The 25,551-nt window shown below is 39.8% G+C and overlaps 1 protein-coding gene across 1 annotated transcript in view; it reads right to left on the bottom strand.

Moving 5' to 3' along the window:
• The window catches only part of LGSN (lengsin, lens protein with glutamine synthetase domain), a 29,676-nt gene extending 5,732 nt beyond the window's left edge, over positions 1 to 23,944 (bottom strand). Inside the window, 3 exon segments of the mRNA XM_075553763.1 lie at positions 1,269 to 1,435; positions 15,183 to 15,380; positions 23,890 to 23,944. Coding sequence (XP_075409878.1) covers positions 1,269 to 1,435; positions 15,183 to 15,380; positions 23,890 to 23,944 — 420 coding nt within the window.
• Between the last annotated feature and the right edge of the window lie 1,607 nt (positions 23,945 to 25,551).

Raw genomic sequence — 25,551 nt, 5'->3', positions numbered from 1 at the left:
TAACTGGGATGTCGCATGAAACCAGGGCCCTAAATCTTGAAACCAAGTCCCATTAGGGTTTTGGTTGTATATGAACAAGGTCTAAAAATCTTTATAGGGGCTGACTGACACATCTTTCTTCCCCAGAGTGGCTAGTGGGTTTCATTTAGCATCCAAGTACTTTTACCACTGTGCTGTTAGGGTTCCTTTTGATACTATCAGTAGAATAAATTAATAGCATTCTAGAAAAACTAAGTAGCAAACATTTTTATATTAAAGCCCACACGAGGACCTACTATGCTTATTATATTTTCTTATTGATTAAAGGAGGTCTGTGTGAATTATATTTTAACATGTCCACAGTAAAGTTTTATATTTTTTTGTGAAAAAAATTATAAGCCAAGACCTTTCTTGCCTAGATATAGAGAAACAATATCTATAAGAAAGGTTGAAAGAATTTCCTAAACCAAATATAAATCTATTGGAATTATTTAAGAAGTGTTTTGAAGAAGTCCAGATTTTACCAACATAAAGCAAATAAATAAACTACAAGTTCATATTGAAACGATAAAACAGAACATACTAAAACAAAAAGCAGTTAAGTTGGAAGATGCTTAACTTTCCTGTATGTACTTTCCTACACATTTTGCTAGAATTTAATAAATAACATCACAAATCATCATTGAATCAGACAAGTTACTCAATAAACACATACAAATCAATCATTTAGTTTATGAGATAAACTAAAAAAAACTCACTCATCCAGAAATGCATTTCTCAGTATCATTATTTTCAAAAACTTAATATTAGTCATTAAGTCATCTAATAACAATGGAGTCTTTTCTTATCAGAATTAGGAGCTGAAGGAGATATACTTTTATCTAGTAAATTCTTTCTATTTAATTTTTCCCTTTTATATTTGCTCTTGAGTCTTCGTGTGCAATTATCTCGTGTCAAATAAAATATAATCTTTATAATTGCAGTAGGGGACGAAAGATAATTCTGTGGAGGGAAATTATTCAAGGCAGAGGACTAAAATTACCAGTCTTAATTAGTTTTGTATTTCTATTGGGTAAAGGAATTGCTGTTTGGGAGCTCAGAATATGTTCAGCTCCTCAGGGAGTAATAATGTATTTGACATGGGACAAGGAAAGAAACAAAGTAAATTATTGGTTTTCAGCTTGAATAGCTATATAACTAACAAGAAAATAAGAAAGAATAATAAGGACCATTTACTTGCTAACAGTCATGAAATTACATTCAATCATATTTCTGCAAATAAAACTCACTTGAAAGAAGTGCGCTGGGACACTCTTAGACCTGGACACACCATGGAGATCTGTTGCTTCAAAATGCACAAACTGGAGGTGATTTCTGGTCGTCTCTTGTTTAATGTGCTTCATGCTAGAGGAGAGTTGAGGTAGGGTGGGAAATGGACTGCTGTCTCTGGGATGATCTGTAAAATAAAAGTCAGTGGATCGTGATTAATTAAAAAACAAGAAGACGATAAACGCAATGCCCACTGCCATCTAGCTGATTCAGACTTATGGCCACCTTTTAGGAAATGCGGAGCAAAACTCCTCTTTAGGGTTTCCAAGATTGGACCAGACAACCTCTTCTTTCTCTCTCAGTGATCCTGGTGGGTTTGACACACAGCACTACTGGGAGAGGCTTGGAGTCAGGAGTGGATTTCAATGCAGTCAGTTCGAACACATAGTGTCTCCATACCATAGGTGCCAGAGTAGGCCGTGCTCCAGAGTTTTACTAGCTACTTTTTCAGAAGTAGCTCAGCAGATCTTTTTAAAGACGGGCCTCTCGGTTATCTCTAACCTTTAGGTTAGCAGACAGGCTCCTTAATATTTTGTGCCATTCAAGGATTCCCAAGAGGAAGTTTGATTATGCTTTCTAAAGAAAGCATCTTATACATATTGTCATCGTGTCCTTTATTATCTTCCCAAGAGCATTGGCTCTAACATCTTACCAGGCGGATTATCACAAACTAAACTTCTGCCATTGAGTCGATTTCAACTCATAACAAACACTCAAACTGCTCCTTTGAATTCCCAAGACTGTAAATTGTTACGGGGTAGCTAGCTTTTTCTCTTGCGTAGCAGCTGATGTTTTTTAATTGCCAACCTGTGGTTAACAGCCCCCAGTGCTTTCCTCAATGGCCAGCAATGTTCTTTTCATTTATATTTAGCTGGAAGTTAACATTATTTATGTAAGTGTATAACAAAAACATATATATACAGTAGAACCCCAGTACTCGACTGCATCAGTAAATGAATTTTGACATGAAATGTCAAGAAAATTTTGCATCTGAGTTCAGACAAAACATCAGAATCCAACCCTACGCATGTGATTTTTGTTAACAAAATCAGGTCCTGTTTCGGTCACTCCGCGTTAGTTGGTGTTGTGAGTACACGTTGTTTAAACCTTTTGCAGCTGTGTTGCTAGCATTTTGCTATAATTTTCTTAGTTTTGTGGCTTTTTATACTGTTTTTGATTTTAAAAAAACAACATGGGTCCTACGAAAGTATTTTGAAAAGAATCATCATGATAAGGAACTGGTTAATCCTGTTGCCGATATTGTTTATGATAATTTAGTAAACCCTTTTAGAAAACAGTTGAGGAAATGCCAACGGATTTTTTTTTTTTTTCAGAGAAAGCCAGGCAGGTCCTAGTGAAAAGAGGCAAAGGAAAAAATGGAAAAGCAGCTACCAGTTGATTTGATGGAAGGGGATACCGCTTCCAAACAATGGCTCTCTCCATCCCTCCTCTCCACGTCCGTGTCCACAGATCCAGATCCTCATCCGTCTCAAGGTAGGGGCCATACTGTGGTTGTTAAAAACTTTTTAATGTTGTGTTTCTTATTTAAATTATATTATTTAACTCTGAACTTATTTACTTTGAAATTTCTGTGTAATGTTTTGTATAAAAAGGCAAGGTTAGGGTAAAACTCAGTGGTCAAAATGGATTAATCTGTTTTCCGTTATTTCTTATGGGAAAAATTGATTTGGAACTCAATGCTCCTTCTAAAATGGATTAGGTTCGGGGTTCGTGTGTGTGTGTGTGTGTGTGTGTGTGTGTGTGTGTGCGTGCTTAAAACCTCCAGTAAAAACTTCTTATGGAAATTATCATGTTAATATAATTGGACAGCATTGGTAATATCTGTATAAGAATTACTACCATTGAAAAGATTTTAATTTATTAATTAAACTAAGTTTAAAGCCCAGAATAAAAATTTCTCTATATTTAAAGGTACAATTTTGGTTTTTTAAAATTTATTTTTCTCTGTTGATTTTTTCTCTCTTTTGGCCAAAGCGGCTTTACTTCTTCAGAATGGTATCTGGACTTAAGAATTCTGTCTCTGTCAAATTTAAAATGGGTTTAAATATATGAGTGTTTTTCAGGGATGAGAGTAAATAAGGTGAAGAAATCGAGATAGCATACAGAAATTTGAAATTATAAACATGAATGAAATAATATTTCTAAGATCTAAATGAAGTAATATAAAAATTATAAAACTTTAGAGGTAGGAGAGACTTGGGAGATAAAGCCTATTAGCTAACAAACACAGTGTGGGTATCGCAGACTAACAATGATTTACTCCCAAGTTACACTATTAATTTATTTCCAACATATAAACTAGAATCTGGTCTGCTGGAATTCTAATGGTCAGATCACTACTATAAAATGAATTAATATAGCAAAGGCATGTAGAAGATCTTAGTATGTAGTACACACTACCGATTTGCTGCTGTTAGAACTTTTAGGAAAGGCAATTATTGTAGTTGTTGTTAAGTGGCCTCAAGTCAATTTCAATGAATTCTGTGTACTAGAGGTTCAGGCAGGATTGAGAAGAGGATGTGTAACATGTAATAGCTTTGCTGATATCAAATGGACCTTGGCTGAAAACAGACAATACCAGAAAGATGATTTTTATTGACTATGCAAAGTCATTCAACTGTGTGAATAATAACAAACCACGTAGAACTTTGAGAAGAATGAGAACTCCAGAACACTCTGTTGTACCTACACAGAACGTGTACATGAATTAAGAGTCATTTATTTGAGTAGAACAAGGGCACAGTTTAAAATCAGGCGAGTTGTGCTTAAGGGTTGCATTCTCTCATCATACTTATTCAATGTATATATGGAACAAATCATTAAAGATGCTAGAGTATAAGAAAATGAATGTGGTATAAGGATTGGAGGAAGGCTTATTAATACATTTTTTATATGAAGATGACACAGCCTTGCTTGCTGAAAGTGAAGAGGACTTGACGCACTTGCCGATGAAGACCAAGGATTGTGGCCTTCAGGGTGGATTATAACTCAATGTAATAAAGACCCAAATCCTTACAACTGGACCAATACATAACCCAGTAATAAAGGGAGATAAGATTGAAGTTGTCAAATATTTTGTCTTGCTTGGATCCATAATTAATGCTCATGGAAGCAGGAGTCAAGAGATCAGTGTTGCATTAGAAAAATGTTCTTCACAAGATATCTTTAGAATAATGAAAAGCAAGGATGTTACTTTGAAAATTAGTAACCTGACTCAAGCCATTGCATCATATGCATGTGAAATTTGGACATAGAATAAGGAAGAAGGAAGAAAATTCAATGCATTTGAATAGTGGTGCTGGAGAAGAATGTTGGAAGCACCACAGACTGCTAAAAGGAGAAACCAATCTGTCTTAGAAGAAGTACACCCAAAATGCCCCTTAATTTGGGGCCTCTGCTCAAGCCCTCCCTCAATGCAAAAGTACTTTGTTCTAATAACTTGTCATTCTGAGATGCTCCCTCTCCCAACAAGATTACTGAAGACAAAATGGGTGCATAAGCAAACGTGGTGAAGAAAGCTGATGGTGCCCAGTTATCAAAAGCTATAAGCATCTGGAGTGTTAAGGGCCTGAAGGTAAACAAGTGGCCATCAAACAGAGAAGCAGCAAACCCACATGGAAGAAGGACACCAGCCTGTGCGATCACGAAATGTCAACAGAATCAGGTAACAGGCACCAGAAGATCCAAAACAAACAAAAAACATATATTGTTGAGAATGAGGGGGGTCAGAACAGAGATCCAAAATCCATCTGTAGGGAATAGGACATCTCTTCACAGAAGAGTCACAAGGAAGGGATTAGTCAACCAGGGCACATTATAACTCTGATGAAACACATAATATTCCTCTGGTTCTTGGAGGCTTCCTAACACACACACCCCTCCCCACTATCCTGAATCCAGTCCTTTTCAGTACTGGCTAGCCTGGAGCATGTACACTGGTACAGATAAGAGCCCAGGACACACGAATCCAGGTCAGATCAAATACCTCAGAAACAGAGATGGGAATAGCGATACCAAGATGGTAGAGGGAAGGTGGTAGGAGGTGGGGAAGAAGGAGAAAACAATTGCAATGATCAATGCATTAACACCCATTCCCCCAGGGGATTAACAACAAAAACGTGGGTGAAGGGAGATAGCTGGTCAGTGTAAGATATGAAAATAATAATAATTTATAATTTATCAAGGGGTTATGGGGTGTGGGTAGAGGAGGGAGGGGGAAAAAAGAGGAACTGACACCAAGGGCTCAAATAGTTTAGAAAATGATGATGGCAACATACGTACACTGACAGTACTTCCTGTTACATATTTTGAACACATTTTCAGGTGAGACTATTCCCTGGAAAAGAACAGCATGCTTGATGGAGGGGCAGTAGGAAAGAGAAAGGCGTTCACAAGACGGATTGACAAAGCGACTGCAATAATGGGCTCAAGCACAGGGACAATTGTGAAGATGGTTCAGGACCAGACAGTGTTCCATTCTGTTGTGGATAGGGTCACTATCAGTCAGAACTGAATCAGTGGCACCTAACAGCACCAAATATGTACACTAGGACACTGCCAAGCCTGCTGCCACATTCACAATCACAGTTGTTGCTATATTTGAGCCATCGTTGCAGCCATTGTGTCATTCCATCTCTTGAGCACCTTCATCTTTTTCATTGAAACTCTATTTTATCAAGCATGAAGTCCTTCTCCAGAGACTGATCCCTCAGGGTAATATGTACAAAATACAGATGATGAAGTTTCACCATCCTTGTTTCTAAGGAGTGTCCTGGCTCTGGTTTTGTTGTTGTTGTTTTAAATCCAAGACTGATTTTTCTGTTCATCTCACAGTCTGTGGTATACTTAACTTCTCCACAGCTCTTATGCATAAATTCTAATTCCATCTTCTCCATTCATCATTTAACTTTCATGAGTATATGAGACGATTGGAATTCCTATGGCTTGTGTCAGGCAGACTTTGTTAGACTGAATTCTCTAGAGAAGCAAAACCAGAGATGCTTATATATGTATGTATATAGAAAAATATTTATATAAATAAATGGCTCACATAGTTCTAGAAATGAATAAATCCAGTCTGATTCAAGTCTGTGGCTCAAATGGTAAGCCGAATGTCCCTCCCAACTCACATAGCTGTTGGGCCTGACAAACCAGGGAGAAATGCGAAACAGAAAGACCACAGGCTGGTAGATACAAAGTCAAATGAATCCAAGGTTTGCAGTCTGCGGGCGGCTCCTGGGATTAGCAGCTAATACAGCAGAAAGTCCACAAACCGGATGCTGAACCCAGATCCAGTAGAACTGGCAAGCTTTCCCACAGGATCTGCTTTACAAACGATTAGGTCACACCCCTGAGAAGTCTTTCTTCTAATTGTATCAATGCTAGGACCTGAACAAGGACTGCTGTAAGTATTAGCTGCTCACAGAGTTGATAGCATTTTGCTAGATTCCATCATGGAGTAGATTATCTACCCATGTTTGATCACACCCCAAGTGATTATTGCCAGCCTACTAAAAAGCCTGGCCCAGACAAGTTTATATAGCATATATACGCATGTATAAGTCTAGTTTTTGCAGCACATTTGTAATGCTGTGTTTGTGGTAAAATTAGGTGCCTCAGTTGATATTTATGTCGGCTTATACTCGAGTACATACGGAATATCTTAATTATCATATACTTGTTAGCCATCAAGGTACTGTCTCTGCTATTTAAAACTCTGAAGAGAGATTTTGCGGCAGATTTTCCTAATACCCCAAAATTCTTTGATTTGTTGTCTGGTGTTTTTATGATTGTTGATTATAGACTAAAATAAAATGAAATCCTGGACAAATTCATTTTCTCCCATCAATCATGATGTTACTTATTATTCCAGTTATAAGGATTTTTGTCTTCCTTATGTTGAGCCGTGATCCGTAATGAAGCCTGTAGCCTTTGATCTTCATCACTGAGTGCTGTCTTCTTCGCTTTCGGTAAGCAAGGGTGTGCCATCTGAATAGTGAAGGTTTTTAATGCATCTGTTGACAGTCCTGATACCACATTCTACTTCATAGAGTCCACCTACTCAGATAATTTGTTCACCATTCAGCTAGAATATATATATATGTCCTTATTTTGAACCATGCAACATGTCCTTTCTCTGCTTTGAATGGCTGTCCCTTGGCCTAGGTACAGGTTCTGCAAGAGCACAACTACGTGTTCTGGAATTCCATTCTGTGAAACACTGTAATTGGTTATGATCCACATAGTTGTAATCTTCTGCTTGTTCGGTCACACAGAGGGAGCCTCTTTCTAGCACTCCCTCTTTCCAGCCAAGATTCATCTGCTGTCAGCAATGATTACCCTTGTGCCAAATCTGCTGCTGTATCCAGCTTGAATTTCTGGCGATTCTCTGCTGATACACTGCTGGGCCCATTTTTAATTACCTTCCACAAAATTTCGTGTGCATGTGATATGAATGATATCCCTCGATAATTTCCACCTTCTGTCGGACACCACTCTTTGAAAGGGGCACAAATATAGGTTTCTTCCTGTTGGTTTTCCAAGTAGCTATTATCTGAGTATTTTGGTTGGTTGGGTTTTTTTTCTTCTTCTTTTTTTTTTTTTTTTGCATAAGCAGTGTTTCACCCATCTCTTGGAACATCTCTTCCAGTATCCTGCCGATTCGTGGAGCTTTGTTTTTGCAGTGCCTTTACTTCACCCGGGTTTCTTCCTTCAGTGCTCTCGGTTCTTGATCGGCGTGCAGTGGTACCAAACAAATCTCAAAGCTGATCTGTTCTACTTCTAGGTCTGCATTCGCAAAGGCAAATGGGTTATCCTATTTTCCCCTAGCTTGCTCGTCAATAAAATATTACTTCAGAGGATTGTTATGAGGATTGAACATGGTATTTAACGTTTTTGACAGTACCATAAACATGCTACTTAAATATATAAAATGAACATAATTACTCTTACGGTAACTTAATAATGTCTGAGTTCCTATCCATCTGTCACATTTCTCTGACTTTAAGCAACTATCATTTTAAACAATAACTGCATATCTTTTTCTCAAGTTATAATTAAGTTTTTAAAATAAGCATAATGTTCGACAGTTAAAAACTTAGATTAAATAGATTTTAAGTACAGGATAAATGAAGAAAACAAATTACTAGTGTCACCTATACAAATATATTAGGGATAATGTCCTGTTACTGATACATTTGGCTACTCTGAGATCCCTCAGGCTTTATAACCACCTTCCATTTAACACAAACAATTAAACTGAAGCAATTACAATGTTTCATGCTAAATTAGCACTTGCTGTGCTCCTAACCCATTCTGAAATATCGGGTGTTTTGCTCAAGTGGAATAATACTCCTTAAGTAAAATAATATGGGTATGCATTTTGATATAGTGAAAATTTCAGATAATCAGCATGTTAATATATTAGATAATTGTATTTCTCACTGTCGTTGAATAGATTCCAACTCATTGTGGTGAGATGTAGGCCACTAAGGCTCTATATATGTGTATAGGAGCCATAGCCTCCTATTCCTCCTCCAGAACAACTGGAACAATTGGTCAGGGTTTGAACCGGGGTTGGTTGCCATTAGCAAGGTAACCAACGAGCGGAACCAACAACACTTACCTGACAGCACCACCAGAGAGCTCCTCAAACAATCATCTAGGAGCGACACATAAAGTAATGACATTTTTAAAAGGTCAAGAAGCATCTCCTGTGAAATAAAGTCGTTTTGTTGGTTTATCAGTAATGTCATGTTAGGTAGCCATATTTGGTTTTTTTGCTCATCTGCATCTTCTGAAGTGTCTACGGTAAATATAGATGCTTTTAAAACAGGAAAGATATCCATCCACTCAACATATTTTTTTAATCACCACGCACTACTCACTTGGGTGTAAACTTAGGAAACAGTCATCATAAGCCTATCCTCCTGGAACTTCTGTTCCATAGAGTAGCACACCCATGTACTGAGATGTGATCATTTCAGATGCTGCATAGCGCCAAAATAATGAACCCGAATCACCTAGACTACCGATGCTATGAAACCGGGTCTCAGCATGACGTGGCAACCCCTGGTGCACTCTGAGGTCACCAGGTTGCAGTGTGACTGAACAGTGAGCATGTCATTCTGTTTTCATTTTCTCCAGAGCCCTTGTCACCACAGTCCATGCTTTATCATCACATGTTTACTGCCCCCTCTAGGGTGCCAGTTCTGTAAAACCAGAGGTCGAGCTTTATTGTGCGGTCTCCCTGGCATCTGTAGCAGTGCTGTCTTATTCTAGGCACTCAGTTAAATGCTTTCAATTCAGAGAGTGTGTGAATGGGTGAATGAATATGTTCCGTGCGATATGACCTTGTCTAACCCCCAGACCTCAAGCCCACTGCTGTCAGGTCAATTGAGACTAACGAGTGGAAATTGGCATCACATATTTTGATATATGAATACGAGGCATCAATTTTACATTTAGAAGTGCAATTCTCTGACCAAATATGAGAGCCATAGCCAATCTAATTTCACTTTTGAAGCATCGACTAATTTTACTACATCGTTATCTGAATACTTTCCTTCAAATAAATCATGCTTGTTAGTTACAATTAAATCTTGTGGTCAGCCCTTCCCAGCAGCACATGACGAATAGCAGGCAGATAATTACTGGTTCAGATCCTCATTTGTTTTTCTTACAGTGCAGGTCATGGGAGGTGTGCTCCTTCCCCATCCCCTCAGAGGACTAATACATTAAATCAACGTACTTTTACGAAGAAAGTTTTATTGGTGTGAGCATTTAAGGGAAAAAAATAAGAAAACCTTTTTAAACACTATCAAAGCTCTATAGCAACTCAGTGACCTCGGGGAAATGTTGTCTATATTCAGTAACAGTGAGGAAATAGTCTAGTTACAGTGAACAAGCCCCGTTCACTGATAAAAGGCAGACTGAAGTAGTCAGTTGGGCTTTCAGAAATAGCAATTCAAAAACAGCAAAGCACATTCAAGAGTACACTGTTTATTAAAGGAGCGATCTCACACCTGGGAGCACACGCCATACGCCTGCCCAAGGCCTGCCTTCCCGTATCCACCTGGCTACAGTGAGAGCTCCCTGTTGGTATAGATGTGACTCGACCATCTAGCCATATCAAGTTAGACTAGGCACACTTAGAAAGCTCGGGTTCTAGATAGAAATAGAAACAATAAGAAGTTATAAAGGAGCTTTTCTTTGGGGAAAAAAAACCCTGTGAAATCCCGTCATTGTCACAGAGGAGAAAATAAGCACCTACCTTGAGATTGTTTTACAACTATTTTTGGAGACTGATTTTCATATTCTATTTTAAATTGCATGTTGGTGTTTTGAGGCAAGTTATAAGCTTTTCATTCTTTGTCATTGTTAGTTACCGTCAAATCAAAGAAACCTTATGGACAGCGTAGCAACTCTAATTTATAGGAACCTTGTGTACACTGTTGGGTCATTCAGCATCTTCACAATCACCAGTATGTTCAATTTCATTGTTGTGGCTATTTTGCAAATGCATCTCATCAACAGTCTCCCTCATCCTCAAAAGCCTTCTCTATCACCAAGAGTGATACCCCTATCCCTCCTAATGAGGTGGCCAAACCAAGTAAGTTGGACAATGCTCTCTTGTGGTCTATAAGTTTTTTATTGGCTTATTTTTCAGAAGTAGATTTTCAGGACTTTTTTTCTAGCCTGGCTTCATCTGAAAATTCTACTGATGACCCTAGTATTTAACATGTCAGTCTCATAGCTTCAGTATCTTAGCAATATGCAAGCCGTCACAGTATGACTGACAGTCTGGTGGTGGTTTGGGCATTTAACGTAGGGCATGTACTTAATTCAGTCTTGGGCCATAGAAAAAGCTTCTGAACTAATGATATTAAACAGAATACCTATGATTGTTGTTGGCTCCCATCTAGTCGGTACCAATCCACAGAGACCCTAAGCACAAAAAAAGCAGCACTGCCCAGGCCTTCACCGTCCGCACCTTTGTTCCTGTGCTGGAGCCATTGCTGCACCACTATGTCCGCCCGTTTCTTTAAGGGATTTCCTCCTTTCCGCTGCTCCTTTACTTTAGCGAGCATGATGTCCTTCTCCCCTGACAGCATGTCTCAAGCACGTAACACAGCATCTCACCACCCCTGCCTCTGTGGAGCATGTGGCCATCCTTCTTCCCAGACAGATGTGCTCGTCTTCTTAGCAGTTCATGGTCCTTTTCATCTTCTTCCCCAGCACCACCACGCAGATGCATTGCTTCTTCTTCAGCCTCCCTATGCCACGTCCAACCTTCCCTTGCCTATGCGACCAGTGAAAATACCATGGTTTGGGTCAGGTGTAACTTACTCCTCAAAGTGGCATTCCTGTTTTCAACACTGTCAAGAAGTTTAGTGCAGCAGATTGACCCAATGCGATGCAACTATTGCTCTCTTGACTTTGCTTCTATGAACATTGATATGGATCCAAGCAAGACAATATCCTCGACAACTCCAGTCTTTCCTGCATTTATCCTGAGGTTTTCTATTGGTTCCGTTGTGAGGAATGTAGTCTTCTTGACATGGAGTTCGAATCCATAGTGAAGGCTGCAATCCTTGAACTTCATCAGCAAGTGATTCAAGTTCTCCTCACTTGATGTCATATGCATATTTGTTTTTTAAATAAGCCTTCCTCCAATCCTGATAGCACATTCTTCTTCCTATAATTCAGCTTCTCTGACTGAATAAATATGGTGAGAGGATGCAGTGCTGACGACCATTTTAAACAATGCAATATATTCCCTGGTTCTCTTTGCACAGCTGCCTCTTGATCCATGTAAAATTTCCCCATGACCACAATTAAGTGTTCCGTAATTCCCATTCTTCTCAAAGCTATCCATAGTTTATGCTGATCTACACAGTCGAATGTCTTTTCACAGTCAATAAAACATAAGTAAACAAGCTTCTTTCTGTTGTTCCAGCTTTGAGACAAGATCCATCTGACAACAGCAATGATAAGCTGTGTTGTACATGCTCTTCTGAATCCAGCCTGAACTTCTGCCTGATCTCTGGCAATGTACCGATGCACCTTTAAATACTGTTACAGCAATACAATTGAATGCCTCATTGTAGCTGCTTCATTCAACATAGGGTCGATATTTCTCTATAGAAACCTTTATCTAAAGCAACCTTGAGTGGGGCACTGTGATAGTTATGTAGGTTTTGTGTCAACATGGCTCAGGCAGGACTTTGAATAGTTTGGCAGTTAAGGCCTCTCCCATGATGTGATGTAACATAATGTAAGCAACTCTATGATGGAATCTGCTCGGAGCAGCCAAGCAGTGTGGGACGATTGGGACGATTCTGACATCTCCTCAGTGAGGCTTACTGTATCCATAAGTAAATGCTGTGGGAAAGTTCTGTTCTTGCTGATCCGGATCCTGCATCTGGCTCATGGCCACTTTCTTGATTTACATTCCTTTACACACACACTTGATAGATAGAGACAGACATGGATAGATTGTTGACAATAGGTGTGTTCTAACTCATAGTGACCCTACGTGCAACAGGACAAAACACCACCTGATCCTTCGACGTCTTCACCATTGTTCGTATAGGAGCGCCATCATTGTTGCAGCCACTGTGCCGCTCCACCTTGTGAGTCTTCCTCTTTTTTGCTGCCCTCTACGTTACCAAGGAAGCTGTCCTTTTCTCAGGACATCTGATAGCGTGTCCAAAGTGTGTGAGACGATGTTTTGCCATCCTTGCCTCTAAGGAACATTCTGGTTGAACTTCTTCTGAGCCATTTGTTTGTTCTTTTGACAGTCCACGGTACCTTCATTATTTTTCACCATCACCACAAGTACACCTAATATTATATACATATATGTCTGTATATGTGTCTATATGTCATATCTATGCACATAATATGTATTCTATATGTCACTGGTTTTGCTTCTCTAGAGAACCCGACCTAACACAGGTATGTATCCTCTAATTCAGCAGTTGACTTTTTTTTCCCGTAAACAGCCAGATGGTAAACAGTTACTACTCAATGAGCTCTCTTGTCTCTGTCACAGCTTCTTAATCCTGCCCTGTAGCATGAACGCGGGGCAAGGCCTTTAATGAGATGGGTTGACAAGGGGCTGCAGCAATGAGCGCAAGCATAGGAGCAATTGTGAGGATGGTGCAGGACTCGGCCATGCTTCATTCCGCTGTGCCCGGGGTCGCTGTGAGTCAGATACAACTCAACGGCACCTAAAAACACGAAAGCAGACACAGACATGGCAAATGAAAATGTATTCACAAGTCCAATCCAGCAGATATGGTCCATGGACTATAGATTGTTAACCGTGCTGTTGTCTCTTTCGACAGAACCACTTCCTGTTTTCTTAACCCCAGCCCACCTCACTCGTTTGTATTATCTGCCTGGCCCCTCTAGGTACTTGTGTATACAGCCCCAAATGTTTAGGAAGGTCAGTGCTCATGGGCCCTACTTCATGGAGAAATCGTGAAATAAAGGACAGAGAAATTCAGAGATGAGAGATGGTATGGTAAACGGATTGGGCTTCAAAAATGTTCCTAACCAAACCAAGCTCAGTGCTGTCAATTCTGACTGATAAAATCCCTGTAGAAACAGAATAAATTTTCTAAGACGGCAGTCTATATAGAGAGAAGCTGACTGCCGCATCCTTCTCCCGCAGAAATGTTGGTGAGTTCACACCTGTCACCCTGTCAAAGTACATGTGAAAATAGGCTTCGTAGATGCAATGAAGGTTATGGACTTTAGCAGAAAAAGATTATCCAGGTGATCCCTAAAAGCAAGGAATTTACTGGAGGGGAATTCTGAGAGATGCAAAACTGGAGAAGAGTTCCAATCTCTGCTGGCTCTGAGATAGAGGATGGAAAAGAGCCCTCTCAGATCTAAAAGTAGCCGTAACTGACCATGAGTGAGAGCAGAAACCTCACTCTTTCAGCCAAATGAATTCTGCTAATCTCCGGGAAAGTTGATTCTAATCTAGTCTCCAGAGTAGAACCCAGACCGTCAACATCTTGGTTTCAGCCTCACTTAAGACCTAGAGCAGAGAAACCAGACAAGTCAACCTACATTGCTGACACGCAGAATTATGAAGTGATACATTTGTGTTGTTTTGAGCACCAACTGTGTGGAAACGTGTTAAGGCAGCCATAGAAATTAAATACAAATGGCGTTCAAACCGAATTTCCTTCCAGGTCTCCAGCCGTTCCTTGCTGTGTATCGTCTAGTAGTCCCTCCTCAGAGAAACCCCACAGGGCAGAAAGAACTGTCTCAGCATTTCCCAGACTGTCCGACAGAGCACATATATGTCTGTATGCCTTTTCTCCCACTGGGGTGGAGAAGTTGTTCAAAATGCCAGACTTCTGCTCAACAGTTGAGCGCAGGACATCACCAGGGTCCCTGGGTCTTTGCTACAGCTCTGGCTTTCTAACACTTGTTTCTTCAGCTCTTTCATCATGGATCCTATGAACCAATAGCTATCGCTTTTTCACTAGTTTCCATCATTTGTGATCAAAGACAAGGAAAATAATAACAAAATATCAACACACATACCAAAACACTACCAATAAACAAATGACAGACTTAAAACAACACTGGTTTCCCTGCCAGGAAAACGTCAGAGACGATCTACTGCATCCCTCTGCGCCCAGCGAAGCACTGCAGTGAGCACCTCACTGGAAAGCACTGGATAAGCTACAGGTTCGTAATTCTTCTGCAAGGGGTGATTGCCAGCCCAGCACTCCTCCGCCAGCGTCACGTTGTCTCTTAAAAACAAACTTGGAATTAGGTAGGGACTTGACCCGAACGTCACTTAGCTTCGGCGGCCTTCCCATCCTCACCACTGCGACTGGAGTTCAGATTCGATTGTCTGCCAGAAGTACGGGCTGATGTTCTACACAGTGATGGTTTTCGCGCTGTCATCTGCTGCTTGGAAGTCTTGTCATCACGGGGCTGATCGCGCTCAGCAGAGTCGGGTCCCACAACTGTCTGGCTTGCATCCCTCAATTTGTCACCCAGCATTGCTTCTCGGGTCCTCTCTGCAATAAGGAAGAAAGGCAAAGGATGCGATACTTTCTGTGTTTCCACTGCCGTAAGGGGATAAAACAAAGAGCACTTGACAGCAGAAGCTGCCCTAGGAAGGAGCAGTGAAAGTAGTCCACACTAGTCTCGGCCACAAAGGGTGCATTGTCTGCAAAGAACATGAAAACAATCAAAGCTTTAAAATGCTGCTTTTTGTTCTTACCCTGCAGTGGCCATTTCAACTGCCCCTGGGTTGGCATACCGGTGTTCTCAGGTTTGCGCCCGCTGTCTAAACTAAGTTCTCTTTAAGTACTAACTAGTTGAAGTACTGTGACTCTGCTTGAAATGCCAACAGTGGTGCAGAAACTTGCTCAACTCCTTTCTCATGATCTCCCAAGTCCTCAGTAATGATGTTTGTGCTCATTCTCGGCAGAAATGTGTTTCCCGTCCTGCTGACACTTTCTTTCTGCTTGGTTCTCTTGTCTCAACTGTTGATAGAGTTCTGCCCCTGCAAATCTTGAATATTTTGATAGGTTATTTTCAGATACTTACATTGTCATGTACGCAGTAGTCTTATTTGATCACCGGGCGATGTAAATCATTAAGTGTCCATGGTTACGTTTTGGGCTGCTAGGTGACACGGTGCAACGCTGTTCTTCACATATCCCACTCAAAATGACTCCGTGACAACTGACACCAAACACTCCTCCCCACCCCCACTGCACCCCCACAAGGGTTCCCAAGACTAATGTTTATGGGCGTAGAAAGCCTGATCTTTCTCCCATGGAGCGGCAGGTGGTTTCAAACTGCTGACCATGTGGATTGTAGCCCAAGGAGTAACCACTGCACCACCTGGTAGTCTCATATTTACCATCTTTTACTTCGCCTGTGTGAGGAAAAATAATCCTTTGCTGTTTTGCCTCTCTGAAACAAAAGAAGAAAATACTTTCTGAAAAGGAAGACAAGCTACAGTTTGTCTTTGACCACACATTTTGGGAGAGACCATACTAGCTACGACACCTTCTGTGATGGACCCATCCATAGCTCCTACTGCGGTTGCAGAAATGCGTGGAGCAGTGGCTTGCTTTCTTGTTTTCCTTAATGCGCTCGTTCTGCAGGCTGCAGCCTCATTATCATCATCTCTTTTTGCATCCGGAAATAATTACCAAACAAAAAGTAAAACAGTCAAGCATGCGTGTAACTAAATTTGAATATCAGTGTCTGAATGTCTGACCAGAATGTAAAGTGAGCAGAGGAGGCACCTCTTTCTCTCTCTACTGTCTGCTTGGACAGTTCAAAACCAAACAGCAAGACATTCTGCTCACATGTCAAATTTCCTATAACCGCTTTGAGATGGAAGCATAAATGATTGCTAAATACATCCAGATTTTATCCAGCTAGCCAAGATTTTTATCTTTATTTTTCACCTTAGGATCTTTTATATTACTTTTACAAAGTTATTTCAGCTAAGAAGACCCTTTTGATGATTTTTATCTTTTTTTAATGAATAAATATTTTTATTGGGGCTCATACAACTCTTATCACAATCCATACATACATCAATTGAGCAAAGCACCCTTATACATTTGTTGCCCTCGTCATTCTTAAAATTCACCTTCCACTTGATTTTTACCTTTTTTAAAGGCTCTCTAACCTTTTAAGTCAGACACATACATTACCCAAGAATTAGATGCTCTTCTTCCATTTTCCCTACCTCACCTTTAAAACTTCAGTATTAATATCAATTAAATGTATTTATACTAAGCAAATATTTTATATACTTTATTTTCTATTAATAAAATGTTATTGGTGACTGATGTTTACATGTGTGGAGCAAATTTCATACTGAAATTGTTGTACAGTTTGGGAAAACCGAGACACAATTTTATAACAAAGTAACCTAGTTTTACAGTATAGTAGTTATAATCCTTGACAGAGATGTCAAGATGCCAAACGATCATCCCTGCCGGGAGCTGGGCAGTGCGGCAGGGGCTGGGGGGCAGGTGCCTCAACACTGACCGCTGTGTAATTTCCTCTCCAGCCCTAGGCACAAAGGCTTGCACTGGCTCATGAAGGGTTTTGGAAAACCCCACATGATGGTTGAGGGAAAGAGAAAATGACAGGATCAGGGGTAACATCTGTATTTTACAATGTGTTCACATTTGTCAGTTCTACACTATTACTATTGTCTGATTCAAAATGGGTAATGTCTGTCCATGGCAGATCACTACTGCCTAGGATATCAGTGTTTATGGAGTTCATTCTTGATGACTGGATTCATACTTTTTTCTAGATTCATACTGATACCTGTCAAGTTTCAATTATTAATAGATAGTTGCAGCTATTTCTTCTCATTTTTTAAAAGATGTGCAAATGTTACTCCATCCACGCCACTCTAGTCGACTCTGCTTTGAGAAAGCAACTCTTCCTCAGTCATGTTCTGAGCCTGACTTGAGGGGCTCGTTTCTGGCACGATCTCTGACAATGTTCCACTTCTACTAATGAGGTTTGCAGATTTGACAAGTTCCACGTTGTTCATCTGGTTTTCAGTAGTTATTCCTCAGAAGTAGATCGTCTGGTCCTTCTGGGTAGGCCTGGAGTACTGCTGACTCGTGTTCACTGTGGGTGACCCTGCTGGAATTGGAAACGCCAGGGACGTGGCTTCCAGCACCACAGAAACACACAGGCCATCACAGTAGGACAAATGGACAGCTCCGTTACGTATGAAAGTCACGGAAACGTTTATTAAACAGAAACATCAGGATGTGAAGCGATTGGTTCTCCGCATAGCCTCCATTTAGGTCTACACATTTCCGAAGAAGGTACTTCCATCTCTCGCTCCCTTCTCCCCCAAACATCTGCTCTCTTCACTTTCACACCTTATGAGAATGACACTTTGGGCAACCTTGGTGGTTCAAATCCTACGTTTACATGCTCAATGAGCTTAGAGGATGAAGGAGCAAGATGATGGCTTTAAGGAGAATGTGGTAAAGTTTTTAACAAAATTCTCTTAAGTAGCCCTGCTGCCCTTAAAGAAAGAGCAGGTAGATCATTGTGACGAGCAGAAAATAATTCCTCAGTCCACATGGCCTTTGTTCCACCAATACAGTTTTCAATTTGCTGAAAACTTCCGTTTAAGCTCCCATGACCATCACTAGGTCCTTCAAAAAATTGTTAAAATTACCTCATTAGAATCCCCCAAACAATCACCCTGACCTTCTTACCTAACCTGCCTGCCCTGACTTTAACTGGCCCAGCAGGTCTCATAAGCCATTGACTTCAATGATTCTTTTTTTTAAGTCACCCTAATGAGATTAAAACAAACATACTATTGAAGGAACTTGTATTCAGACATCCACTGGTCACAGAGACAAACGAGGGGTTACCCCCCAGAAAAAAAAACCTCTGATGGTCGATCAGAGGTTTGAGTGAAACTGCTTTTATTAAAAAATTCCCGGTGACTAGAGAGAGCCTTTCCAGGCGGCAGCACGGGGTGCACGGACTCAGAGCTTGCTCCAGGCTGGTCTCCTGGGAAGAAGGTGTGCTACAAAACTCCACTCTGCCCAGGGCACTTCCACTTGACAACAGGTTTTACTTGGAATAACCCCGTGCATGCATATGCTTGTGTGAGCCCAACGGGGTCCCTGGAGAACAGCTGCATCAATTTCCTCCAAAGACAAAACAGGAGAAGTTCTATTTTCAGGGTTTTTATGTATTTATGTGCAATTATGATTTATTGTTATATTATTACCATATTAGCCAAAATATAGTTCATAAAGTAAAGTCTTTCTTGGATGGAAATAACTAACACGCGCATCTGTGCAGTAATGGAAAAATGAACCCCAGTGCCTACATATAATGGAATAGTCTGCAGCCCTAACCGTGACGAGACTGTCCAAGACCCCAGAGCACGGATTAATTTGGCTGACATTATGCTAGCAAAGTGAGTCAACCTCACCAAGACAAACACTGGATCAGACCACTGTTACTTTAAAAAATCAAGAAACATGGTTTTCACAGTGGATTGGTCTGGGTACTTTAGAGAAACAAATTCACAGAAACTTGTATATAAGAGAGAGTTTTATATTAAGGTTAAGTGTGCATCAAGTAAACATCCCAACCCAGTGCTGCCAAAACCCACAAGTCCAATATTAACCCATATGTCCAACACCAGTCCATAAAGTCCTCCTCCATCTCACAAAACAGACACAATGATGCCAACTGCAGGAGGAAAGCCGAGTCAGTGAATGTGTAAGCATCTCAGCGCTGGCAGGGGTCTCCACAAGGGTGCCCCAGCACCTAGGGCTGCATCGGGGTAGGTCCATGTCCCATGTGGCTTCTCCTTGGGGATGTCATCGCAGGAAGTGAGCCTTGCCAGCTGAAGCAGGGAACTGCTAAGGCAGCTGCACCCTGGTCTGACCATCAGAAACAAGAGACCCGAGAACTAGAAAGGTGAGGCTCACTGAGCCATTTATCCCTCCGCCCTTCACTTAACCTCACATGTGTTTATCAGCCAGGTTGGCACAATAAACTAACTCACACAGCAAAAAACCAGTATACTTTGAAGGCTACCTAGAGGCTTAGAGGGAAGGGGGGATAAGAAGGAAGAAAAATAAAAAAATAAGAGAGCTCTGTATTATCTATACACATAGACAGAATACATTAAGAAATAAAGTTTCTTTGGTACCTGTCATGGAGTGAATTGTCTCCAAAAACAATGTCTCAACTTAGCTGCGCCATGAGTCACAGTGGCTGGTCAGTTCTGTGATGATGTAATTCAGAACTCATGTAACTTGCTCATCCACCATCCTGTGATCTAAGGCCATCTGTCAGTCAATTGATTGTAAGGGGAATTGAATGGGAAGCACCACCTTTTCTCTTACAGGAGATCCAAGGCGAGCGAAGGACCTCCCACCAGTACAGGTTCTGGTATTGAAGACGGAGGACGAGAGCTTTTTCAGAGTGGACAAGGAGAGAAAGCCTTCCCTGTAGTTGGCACCCTAAATCATACCCTCTAGCCCCCGAAACTGTGGGGAAAAATCCCGTTTGTTAAAGTATCCATTTGTGGTATTTCACTTATAACACTGCTACTCACTGCTATCCAGTTGATTCTTACTCACGGTGACCCTGTAGGGCAAGGTAGAACCTGCTCTTGTGGATTTCCAAGAGTAACTCTCTACAGGATCAGAAAGCCTCTTCTATCACCCACAGAGCAGCTAGGCATTTCAAACTGCCAACCTGTGGTTAACAGCCCAATGCATAACCACTACACCACCAGAGCTCTTTCTCTTAGAATAGCACGAGATAGCTATGACAATAACTTTATTTTTTCAAGTATTTAAAAATAGTGGCCTCTTTTATTTCAGACAAGCTTATATTTGGATCATATGGTATTTACTGTGTGATATAGTAATCTGGCTTTTTCTAATAGTCATTTTTTTTTCAAATGTTTGCAAAAATTTTTGCAATACACTTCTGACCGATTTCTAGCAGTAATAAATTAGCTTTTGTATTCATTATATATAGTGAATATATAGTATATCATTTTATTTTGCCAGAAATATATAGTATCTAATTTTATTTTGGATATCTGTTTCTATAAAAAAAGCAGCTACAAAAGTTACTGGTAATAGAAAAAAATCCATTACCTTTAAATTACTTTTTTTCATAAACTTTCTGAAGCCCCCTTATATACATGCCTTTTATATATCTGATCTTTTTTTAAATTATAGTTTTATTGACACATCTTACACAATCCACTTTATCCATTCACGTACAATTCTTTTCTTCAACCCCATCAAGTGGAGTTAAATAATCATCAATCCTATCACCTCCCTGTTCCCTCTTCCCCCTTCCCATCTGCTCAGGGAACTGTTACTCTTGTTCCTGTTATAAGAGTTATCTATCTTAATTTTCATGAACTGAACAATCTTAAACATGTAAATGAATATATGCAAATCAAACTTAATTAATGTGGTAAAACAAATGAAAACCTTAGTAGTGAGGAAATATTAAAGAACCTTAGGTAATTTTTGTGATTCATCAATGACATAGCACACCCTGGATTTATAATCCATTCGTGTGGCCCTTCTGAAGGGACCGTCCAATTACCTTGCAGGTGAGTTTTGGGTGTCCATTGCATCCATGCCCCTTCACATCAAGTTGGTTGCGTGGTTTTGACCTTCTGTGTGTCTTGTCTTTTAAAGAAGTTTGTTTAGAAAATGAAAGACTTGACCAAGTATATAGATATTAAAGAAGTCTGGCCACACTCACATACATTTCTTTAGTGTTTCTCAATAGGGAGTGGAGATGATTGATAGATAGATAGATAGATAGATAGATAGATAGATAGATAGATATGTGAGCTATATGATTCTTTCCGTATGTGCATATGGCTCTGAAGTAAAATTGAAAAAAAAGATTTAAGAATATAATTCAGATAAAGGCAATTTCACTTTTCTGTAAAAATATACTTATGGCTCACTCTCAAATAATATTTTTAATGTTGTGAGAACAGGATTGGCTTTTCCATGTCAACAGTTTGCCCCCTTCCGCTATATGACAGAGTAGAACCACACCCTGCTGTTTTCTGAGGCTGTCAATCTTTACAGGAACCCATGGCTAATCTTTGTCTCATTGAGCAGCTGCAGGGTTCAAAGACATAATCCTATGTGCCACCACAGCTCTCTATAGATACTCTCTGCTCTTAAAGGAAATGGACAACGCAAGCGCTAAGATCCGGTCTAGCGCCCGACCTCTCCACAGCCAATTAGTCTAGGTAAAGTCCTCCTTCTAGTAAATGAGCCACCTGGAGGGAAATGCAAATTGACTCATCCAGTCATATAAAGTGGAACTGTATGGTGATTAATAGTGTGGTCTTTGATACAAGGCTGCCTTAGTTAAAATTGTCTTTATTATTTATACCTGTGTGGCCTGGAATAAGTTCCTTAAATTGCCTCTTCCTCAGTCTGCTTCATTCGAAAGCACTTCATAGATGGTTTGGGTTTTGAGATGAGCTAATACGCATTAAACATTCAAAGTAGTGCCTGGCACATAGTAAATGCTAAATATATGCTAGCCATGATTACCACCAGTTGTGTGACTAATACAAGGTAATGCTGGTGGCTTAAAATCAGGAAAGGTGCGCATCAGCATTGTATCCTCTCACAGTACTTAATCTGAATGCTGATTAAATTATCAGAGAAGCCTGATGATAGGGGGAGAAATGTGGCATCAGTTTAAACAATCAAATTCAGTGCCACCGATTCTTTTCTAGCTCACAGGATCCCCGTAGGACGCGGTGGCACTGCCCATGAGGATTTCTGAAGCTGTCCCTCGCTGAGAGAGTAGAAAGCTTCACCCACTAGTCTCCACCAGACCAGGAAATTGAATATTTTATATGTTTTTGAATTTTTCTACATTTTTCTCCTTCTCTGTCTAAGACTTTCTATTATGCTCAGGATCACAGTGATTGGTAAGATTTAAGATGGTTTTTTTTCACATATTACAACAGAATTCTGATGGCTCCTGTAAATTGGTTTGGACATAAGTCAAATGTGTCTCTTCCTTACTTTTTAAAAGTTTTCATTATTATTGCCTTTTGTTATTAATATGTTTAAATATTAATCTTTATTTGCCTTTGTGGGTGGAAAATATTACATGAACACATATACATATTTTAATGCACACATTAAAATATACGAATCATAAAAATGTATACCAAGGATTGAAAAGTTGGGGACAGTGGCATCTTGTCATTTGTGCTAGTAACTGTCCCTGTGAAAAGTTCTGAGTCAACTGAATTTTCCCTAGCAATGGGCCTAAAAATGAGTGAGAACTGTTAGTTTAATGATTTCATTTTTTTCTTAAGGTAGTTCACAATAACATCTCGTTGCTTTCTGAATCTATCAACTGTAGCAAATCTGTCAGTGTTTGGGTCCATACCTTCAAGGAACTGATGCAGTTTAGAAAATATTCAGCTAATCTTTTTATTGTATCTTTTGGACAACTTCTTTCCTCCCTCTTCTTCATTGTCTTTCCACTTCGGCAATTATTTTTTTCTGTTCAGAAATTCCCTAATCTGTCAATTCTTCTTTGTGATCCACCTGCTGTTCCATATCAGCAGTAGCAAGTTCTCCTAATTCTTCTAGAAATTACATAATATTACCATACCTCCATCTGTCACAAAGGTAGTCCATATGTAATATGCCTTAAAGGTACCTATTGTACTGTGATCTATGGGCCTTTGGCTTGGGAATGTAATGATACCACGTTCACTGCTTGATTTAGCTCACCGATGGGAGGAGGAGGACCTAGGACCTTATGAGGCAGCAGCAGAATCTTGAAGGGAGCCCTACGATCACACAGCATTATCCAAACCTTGGAGTTACTTCTAGAGCAGACAGGCAGCTTATTCTTGTCAATGCTTGTAAATGCTCGGGCTTCAGAAGAGCAAACTAGAAAACATTTTCCCTTAAATCCAACAGTGTTTCCTCTAAGTAGTAATGCGAGTCTGTCTCTAAATACCTTGAAACCAGGCATTGATTTTGCCTTTTTTGTGAGTATAACTCTCTTCTGGCATCGTTTTCCAAAGCAAATCTATTTCGTTATTGTTGAAAATCTGTTCTGGTGGATATTATTCCCCTTGTAGTATCTTGTCCAGCAAATCATTGAATTTTGGGCACCTTCAACATCACAGTCTCCCCTTGTCAGTATGTATAAGCCAAACCTGCATTTGGAGCAATGAAACCAGCCCTTGGTATCGTTTACGCGCTCACAGCCACCTGCTGCTGTTCTTTCTGGTTTTCAAAAAGATCGTGTCGTCTCATTGGAATCGCCCATAAACTCACAGGAATCGTCTTCTGGCTTTGGTCTTCTACCCAGCTCATCTCCAAAAGTTTCCCCATTTCGCAGACGGGCACTTGTCACTTCAATTGTGTATTTTATGCCAATTGCTTTTTCACTTGAACTTCAATTCTTATCTGTAATGATTCTCAAAATAGAATGAGACAATCCTCCTCCACTGCCAACTCACAGGCTTTCCTTCCTTCCAGTATTATAAACCTTAATGATCTTCATCTTTATATCCTTGCCTAGAAACTCCTCCACTTTTTAAAAATTAGAACTTTCTGCCTTCTACCTGCATATGTCTTAAATCAGGGATTACTTGTATGCTGAAATCGCTTTAAAAGAACATTTGATATTGACAAATGTTCATAATTCCTTTTTTCCTTATTATACTGCTTCTTTTGAAAATTGTTTTTCTGGCTTTTGCATTCTAATTCAGTGGCTTGATCAAATTAACTAAAAGAGGCTTAACCTAAAGGAAATCTGCCAAGCATTAAATATAGACCTTAATTTGACCTATTCAATTCCCTTCTAATATAATAACCAGTGCTATTTAGATTCTAAATATCACTGATTTTATTCATTTACTTTTAATTTTCATTAACAGTTACCTTTTGAATGTCAAGACCTTAAAACCCTTTGTTTTGACCCATGTATAGTGACTATAGTTTGATATATTATTCATGTATTTATAAACACTTTGATTTTATTAATAATAGATGTGCATGAAAAAAGCAAGCAAGTGAAAAATCTCATTAAGTTTTAAATGCTGTTAGAAATCATGGAAGAGGGATCAATGGTTATCAAATTTAAAGGAACACATTAAAGACAAATGAATGTGCCTTCAATTTCCTCAAACTATGTCCTTCAAAGACAAAGGGAGAAAATGTATTTAAAATATTTACAGAAGAAATATTTCAAAGAATACCTCATAAATTTATATCAACTCCTTTAAAAATATTTATACTCTTTGTCTAATATTCTTATTTGGTAACTTGGTCTATGAAAATAACCTGGAAAAATTACAGCCCCCACCAGCAAAAACAACATGAAACCCATTGCTATCTAGTCAATTGTGACACATGACAACCATATATAGGGTTTCGGAGACTGTGAACCTTACGGGAGCAGAAAATGCTCCCTTTTCCCACACCGCCGCTACTGGGTTTACACTGCCCACCTGTAGTTGGGCCCGTCTGTGTAACCCATCGCAGCACAGGGGCTCCTGCACACGTTCACAGTTGCATGCATACTCAATGCAACCATCTTTATAAGAATGAAAACTTGAATGCACCCTAAAATAAAGTAAGAAGAGTTAAATACATTGTGGCACTTCAGGGA

Source organism: Tenrec ecaudatus, chromosome 7 (assembly GCF_050624435.1).
Source record: "Tenrec ecaudatus isolate mTenEca1 chromosome 7, mTenEca1.hap1, whole genome shotgun sequence".
NCBI lineage: Eukaryota > Metazoa > Chordata > Mammalia > Afrosoricida > Tenrecidae > Tenrec > Tenrec ecaudatus.
The sequence above is the reverse complement of the archived record's forward strand: the minus strand, read 5'-3'. Positions and strand labels throughout refer to the sequence as shown.